Source organism: Cariama cristata, unplaced genomic scaffold, assembly GCF_000690535.1.
Source record: "Cariama cristata isolate BGI_N322 unplaced genomic scaffold, ASM69053v1 scaffold15959, whole genome shotgun sequence".
Classification (NCBI taxonomy): Eukaryota; Metazoa; Chordata; class Aves; order Cariamiformes; family Cariamidae; genus Cariama; species Cariama cristata.
In genome coordinates, this window is record NW_009634162.1 from 13607 (window position 1) to 21117 (window position 7511).

At 42.8% G+C, this 7511-nt stretch overlaps 1 protein-coding gene across 1 annotated transcript in view; it reads right to left on the minus strand.

Moving 5' to 3' along the window:
- Positions 1 to 5925, minus strand: part of ARG2 (arginase 2) — a gene marked incomplete at its 5' end in the record, with an annotated part of 9224 nt that extends 3299 nt beyond the window's left edge. The window contains 3 exons of the mRNA XM_009707060.1: positions 7 to 73; positions 4720 to 4879; positions 5748 to 5925. Of these exons, the coding sequence (XP_009705362.1) occupies positions 7 to 73; positions 4720 to 4879; positions 5748 to 5925 (405 nt within the window). The remainder of the gene's footprint in view (positions 1 to 6; positions 74 to 4719; positions 4880 to 5747) is intronic.
- Between the last annotated feature and the right edge of the window lie 1586 nt (positions 5926 to 7511).

Here is a 7511-nt window from a genome sequence, read left to right on the forward strand (position 1 = left end):
TAAAACCAATGTACACGATATCAGATGCTGAAAGGCAGGGCTTCAGCCAGGAAAAGCCAGGAAGTTGTGGTACCTGCAAGCGAAGGTTTGGTATTAGGTTAGTTTAATGACACATATGACAAAACAGTATTTAATGCTTCCCTCAAAACTTCGTGTTTATTTATAGCATCCTTTCTCTGTCTAAACAGAGAAATTTCATCACTTGAGAGTTTGGCTTCCTGATTTAATCAGTCCTTACCTTTGTTGTACCATTTTACCAGAGCTGAATGTTAATAGATGAAGTTTTTAACTCTTCTACATTTTCCAGTTTGGAGAGGAGGAATAAAAAGCCCAAATCCACAAGTAATAGGTAATTAGCATCAGTGAGTGTAAGGGGGAACAATAAGAAACTAGCTAGCCAGATGGAGATCACTTACAGAGTGCATTTAATAGTAATGCTATGTAACTTACCCAGTACCTCATGCTTATGTGGAAGAATAAAAACCAAGGCACCTGTATCTTTTTAGGAAAAATCACCAAAAAGTAATGCAAACTTTGCTGCAAAAACCTCCACGCTGGGCTACATCATACTGGTTTTTAATGTAGAACTGAAGAGAGCAGGTCTAGGACAGCAAATGAAAGATGAGATCATCATTTTTTAGCTTTGGTAATTAAGTAGTCATGGTATGCAATTACAAAAGCCTTCAGTTAGTAATATCTATTAATTTTAGGAGTGCTCTAAATTAACTCAAGTTTCTCTTCTTCCTCTCCCAGCTCTGAAAATGGCTACAGCCAACACAGCTGTCAAGCAGCAAGAAGGCTTTGTTTCCCTCTTATACTTAATAATTACATTTAAGTGACAACATTTGGATGTGTTTTTAAAGGCTAACACACACATAGCTATATTTCATTAGGTTGGGATTAAATAAGCACATATTATAAAAAATATTTGTTATTCTAGGGCAATGACCTGAAACTTTTCTGCAGTCGTGAATTCAGAAGAGGGATAAATGAGTTGGGGACCACCAGGAAAAATAATTCAGGTCTCAGAAATGAAGCCGTATCTGCAAAACCCATCGCCATACCATAAGCTGAGCGCAGTATTGATAATATTGATACTCTCTAGTATCAATGATTTAGTGGCTTTAATACTGCCATTTTTAATTATACCTCTTCCTCTTTAAATAAAGAAAATGGAATGCCTTAACTTCCATTGGCAGGCTCTGTTTTTACATTCTTGTAATAGAAAAGGAGTTGCTGAGAGTAAAGCCAAACAGGTATCAGAAGAAGGTGCAGGCATTTTCATGGTAAGTTATTAATAGCAGTTTGAGTTTAGTTTGAATGGTTCCAGGAGCCCTGACACTAATGCTTAGTTTGAGGAATGCCAGTCAAAGGATTATGTCAATAAATATTTTCCCTAAAGAAACAATTTTAAGTGTTTTTTAAAAACCTTGAAGTGCCACCTTGCCTTGAGGCATACCAGGCGGTGCTCCTGTGAAGCTAACTGGACAAAGGGGCAGCACCTGACAGCCTGGGAATGGACCGTGCAAGCAACACCAGCGTTCGTTCTGCAGCCGCCTGGCCAAATGCTTTATTTCGTAGCCAGATGCAGCACTTTTATACTTCATGTTGTCTGCTGCACGGGGACATTTAATTCAGTAGAGCATTGGCCAAGCTCATTAGCCCTGGATACATAAGGGATTTTGAAAACAGGTGAGATGGTAACACCTAAACCAAGGGACTTGAAACAGCCTTAGGGAGTTCTTGGCAGTTGTGCTAACTGAAGCCGTTACATTGTGCCAGGACAGCTGTTTGTTTGTGGGTCTTACAGTGAATGAGGGCAAGGGCTGGATGTGTCTGAAAAACTAACCAAGGAAAGAGACAGTGCTTCTGACTCAGTTCTCTTGCAACCCCACAGAAGGTTACAGCAGCTAAACTTGTCAAGAACAGCCTAAAGAGATTGTGCCACCAAGAGACGTACGTTACACTACTACTGTCTTGTGTCCTCTTGATGGCAAATAAAGAACAAGGAGTCTGGACATGCTGGAAGAGCAGTACCAGTTAGTAGAGATGGGCAATGAATCAGGACAATAAAATGTAATCATGCAGGCTGTTTTGCTCCCTTTTTATATCCTCAAAGGAGCTGTTGTTTCTCTGTGTTTGTACAAAACAATCTAGACAGGGAGCCGAGTGCTAACTAGCCTTCCTGAGACTGATGACCAAATCTTGTGATCCAGAGAGTGAAAGCAAGGAAGGAGATACAGGGCTCACCGCAAAAATCTCAGAATTCTGTCCTTGCACTGCTATCCTATGTACCCTTTGACAAGATAGAAACCTCCGTGAGAAGCAAAGTGCAACTGGTTAGTTTGTCGCTTTCAGAAAGAAGTTAGGCTTAGCAGAGTATAGGACTAGAGTAGCTGCTGGTGGCAGACAGTTTAGGATTAAAAAAGACTCAGGAAAAAAAAGGTTAAATCAGGTTAGAAAAAAGAATCAGGTTAAAAAAAGCAGTCAGGAAAGGACAGTAAATTTTTTTTGTCCCATTACCAACACAATTCTCTACTGGATGAGCACAAGAGAGCGAGTGACATGCACCTGTTCACACAAAAAGGTTCCCTCCAGTGAGTCAGGTCTAAGTAGCCAGACAAGTTATTGTCACAGCTGTAAACAGCTGTAGTAGAATGTGCCTGTTTAAAAATTTATACTGTATAGAAGCCGCCTTGTATCAGCGGGACAGATGCTGTTTTTCCTCCCTCTAAATGGGAATACAATATAGTACGAAAACCCTCTCACTGAGTACACACCTGTTTGTTTGTGTAGCTGCAAATAACGGTTGAGGGGCTCATAACAGGTGTTTCTGCGCAGGCTTCCTGACAGCTAGAATTTAGGTGGGCTTGTGACCACATCTCATAACCAGTACCACACCCGACCAACTCACCTCTAAGTGTACCCTAATCTTACTCTTTCTTCACTACTGCTGCTGGCAAGAGGGCTGCCTGCCCCCCAACCCCAGAAAGCTCACAGTATTCTTTTAGTAGCTCTATAAAAAAACCCTGCTTTTCTGTGCTGCTCAAGAACTGGAGCTCAGCAGACCTGAAGTCAACACTGTATACACAGAAAGCCGATTAAATACTTTTGTCCTACTGACAAAAGAGGAAGGCAGCATATCTTACTCTGCCTTTCTCCTCCTTCCTCAGCTATCAAAGAACTTGGCCTTGTTCTGTTCTCACCAAGACATAAACTGTTTACCTTCGGAGAGTGCCAAAATTCACAAAATTGTCTCTTGCTCTTCCTATCTCTCCTGCAGAAGTGGGTTTTTGCCAGAAAGAAAGAAAAAAATAATATATCACACACACCCCTTTAACTTACAGGCAAGAAACTAGAAATACAGTAACCTTTTACATTAACCTGCTCATGTCCTGGGAGTATTTCAAGAAGCCCTGTTAATTTTGCACTACTTTGGGAATTCTAGCATGTTTGCAGAGACCCTGCAAGAATTATTAGAGGAAAGTAGGTGAAAGCACCAAATGACTCTATGCACTTGTGGATGGCATTCATTCAAAAGAATTCGCAGGAGAAAAGCTTTACCAGATAATAGCAATAGTGCTATGCCAAACAGGTACCAATGCAATGCTATCTTCAGTAGCCATAAAGACATTAAACATGCTCGGGCTTACTTGGAAGAGGCATACTTCCATCAATACAGCACCCCCTAAATTCATCGGAGAGAAAAAAGCGGTATCTAAGAGAAATGACTAGCAGTGCAAAGTGCCAGAATAAAATAGTCAGGTTTTCTGCAGCTCCAGCATCACTCTCAACCTGCAGTTGCTGATCCTGCTCCCGCTGCCCAGCGTAAGCTTCAGCAGAGGCAGCGTGGCATGTCTAAGTTCCTACTGCAAAGGCCCCAGCTGTTAACAACGCACAGGCTGCCGCTGCAGTGTCTCCAACAGACGCTACAGGTACCTGCGTAGGGAGATACAGTCCGCAATTAAGCCAAAAAGGATACGTAGGCCTTAGGTCAGCCTACTGTTTAGCATCTTGACAGTAGCAAAAACTGGCCATGCACATTCCATGCGCCTCAGTAAACAGCTCTTTCCTTGATAATCTGACCTCTTTGCAAGACAAAGACTACCTCTGTAAAAGCACCCTGTAAGCAGGTATGCTGTTCCAATTTGCAATGTTTGCCAGTGGAGCCAACACCAGAGCAGCCAGTTAGGGGAGATCATGCAGACACAGCCCCTGTCAGGCCCCAAGGCTGTCAAAGCATGGATGAGCCAAACTAAGCAGAGGAAGAGTGCAACGTATGCAGGAACCAGCTGTTGCTGGGGGTGAGCTCAGCCCAGCTCTCAGAGGCTCGGCTGGGGGAGGTTCCCTCCTCTGCTCTGTTGGCAGAGCTGCTGCCATTGCACAGCCTCAGCTCCAACCCCACAGCAGCACCACAGTCAGCTGCAACGTACAGCTTGTGTGAGCTCCCATGCACCGTGCAACCCACAGGCATGCTAACATGAAGAAAAGCTTTTTCTCATTTCTAAGTGCGTGTGTGTATATTTACATGTGTGCATTGTCTATATATGTGTGTATATATATATATGTGCATGCGTACACACACACAAATAATACGTATTTGTGCTTGCACTTAAAAAACATCTGCATTTGCAGCAGATAAGAAAGCACCTCACACCAGAAAAAGTAAAACACTCTGAGGCTTTCCATGCAGGCCAACTGCACAAGCAGGATACTTACTTTATCTTGAAGCTCTCTCAAGAGAAATGAGAGAGGTTGTCCATGGAGGTTTCCAGACTGAGTTGTAAGAGGGGTGTTGATATCAGCATGCGCATCCACCCAGATCACACCAAGGTGTGGGCACTGCCGTGCGTGGCCACTGACAGAACCAAGTGCCAAGCTGGAAGTACAGTAGCAAAGTCTTTAGTCACCATTTCTCCTTCAGAACCACTACAAGGACAATGGGAAGTCTCTGCAACTTCAGTCAGCAACGTTGTCATGTTGCAACATGTCAGACATCCATGACAACAAAGGGTGCCTCCCACACAAACTGTGTGACACACTGCTATCGTGATTCCAGGAGACTCCAAGTAACTCTACAGGACTATACTCGCACTGACGGATGCGAAAGAGCTCTTTTCTCTCTCCACTGTCACCTTTCCCACACTCTAATCTTCACCTGTTCTAGCTCCAAATGATCTCTTGGAAAATCTAGTGTGCTCAGTCATCAATTCTGCGATTCACCCACTTTCCATTCCAGTCATGACACCTTCCCCCCCAGAATTCATCCTTTCATGCCCTACCTTCTTCAACCAATTCTCACACCAAAGGTTAGTGAAAAAGAGGAGAAAGGGATTCACATAAGATCTGTCACAAAATGGTTTGCGCGCAGGCATTACAAACCCATCTTAAGAGTCGAGGTTGAAAGAGACATCACTAAACATTCAGCAATAAAGAAACTGCAACAGTTCCTAAAGCAACCTGATCACACAAACGTTCCCAAACAGGAAAACCTTATTTGTATGTCTGCAGATTGCAGAACAGTCTGGAACTAAGCAGTACTGTTTTACACGGTCAGATTTTTGTAGCTGCCTTCTATGTTCCACCCTAAAAGCCCCAGCAATAAAATCAAAATGCTGCTACCCTATGGTGTTGCCAGGAAATGATCCCAAGTTGTTCCCACCATCCTCTTATCTTTTTAATTAAATTCTTATACTCCAAGTGTCAATCTGCAGCAGGTACCACTAATTGCTTTTAGTTCAGCTCACCTGTGATCACCTCCTATAGTCACACAGCTGTGTCCAGCGGCTACTGCTCTGCTCACAGCATCAGCCAACACCTGGCTGGCTAAACCCACTGACCGTGGGTATAAAATCAGGTTGTTGTACAGTTCGTCATTGGGAACTTGAGTGAAATTCAAATCTCCAAAGTCGTACACTTGGCATCCTGGAAACACAGCAAAGGGAGAAAGTGAGTTACTTATTTAAGTACCCAGAGAAACGTTCAAAATACGGTCCCCTCGGAAAATCAGTTAGGCAAGTATGAGAAGAAGGGGATGGGAATGGATTCGTTTGCCTATTTGCATGCCTTTGCAAACAACCTTGTCACAACTTTACAGATTAGAAAGCTTAAGACAATATTGTCGCTTTAATTTAGCGATGAGATATGACAATCGTAGGAATTCACCTAGAAAAACTGTTTGGGGTTTTTTAAATTATTTCTTGGCAATTTTAACATCAAAAAGTACAGTTTGTATTGCCCTCTTCCTTCCCAATTAGACAGATTGCATACAGCCTTGAATAAGCTCAGTTGCTCAAAGATACCTAGGACTACACATTTCACTAACTATACCTGAATCCTAACAGTTATTTTCCATTTTCAAACCCCACAAGAATCCAAGCACGTAAGTGCCAAGTTACCAATAACGGAAATTTTCTTACAGTACTTCCAGGCAACTCCATGGAGGACACACTACAGCTTTGTAAGAGAATCTGTCCATTTTCTCAACACAAGATGTTCAAGAAGGCATTTTAATTCTGGGGCTTTGATCCCAGCCCTCTTTGAGATTCTGTCATTGCCAGTTACAACTTAATTGGCTGTTGAAGCCTGACAACATTCCGGGTCTAAGACTCGGCCTTTCCTAAAGTGTTATTTCTGGCTGCTTACCCTGAAAAGGAGTCACTTCACAGACAAGGAAACAAGGGACCATTTTTGAGTGTTGTTTGCCCTCCTCCACCCAGCTGGGAGCACATTTATGAACTGGCTGCATTTAAAGTTTCATACACGTTATAGAGTTTATCTTTTGAAGCTCTGCTGTCCAATACCATGTGATTTCTCAACACTCATTTAGATAGCAAAATTTCTAACAGTATTTCACAGGCCAGAGCCTCTCAGTTTCAGCTAGGCCTGTTGCTGCAGGCACTGATGAGGCCTGTAAAAGCCCCAGGGTATTTACAGCTACACCAAAAGCGGCTTAATAAAGTCAAGACCACCCTGACCACCAGTCATGCCTGTCCCATTTGTTCCCCAGAATCACTAGCCTGTTTGCAGTTCAAAGCACCCAGGCTGCCAGAGCTTGACATTTTGCCTTTAGCCACCCTATGCCTCACAAACAGGGCAATTTGAAAAATTAAGGCAAGCAAATCAACATGAAGAAAGAGTCCACTTGGGGCTCTGGGATTCCTGCTTAATTTCCATTAAGTCATTAGTCTAATGTCTAGGAAACAGGCTCTGTGAATTTGCTTGGTGGAAATACTGTAGAAGTAGCACTGAGAAAAACATTACTATAATTTCAAAAGGAGTTTTGACTGGTGAAAGGAATGAAGGAAAATGGTTGAGTCACAAGATTTAAGTGGCCGGGAAATAGGCAAGCGTACTTTTTATAGCAGGGGCACAGATGGACGTATGTCAGGGTATTTGCTAGGAGAGGACATGTCAGCTGAGGACAGCTACTTGACAAAGGATTAAATAAATGTAGTCTCAGCAGCTCTGCGAGAAAACACATTATCTGCAGAGACTTAAAGCAGTAAGCA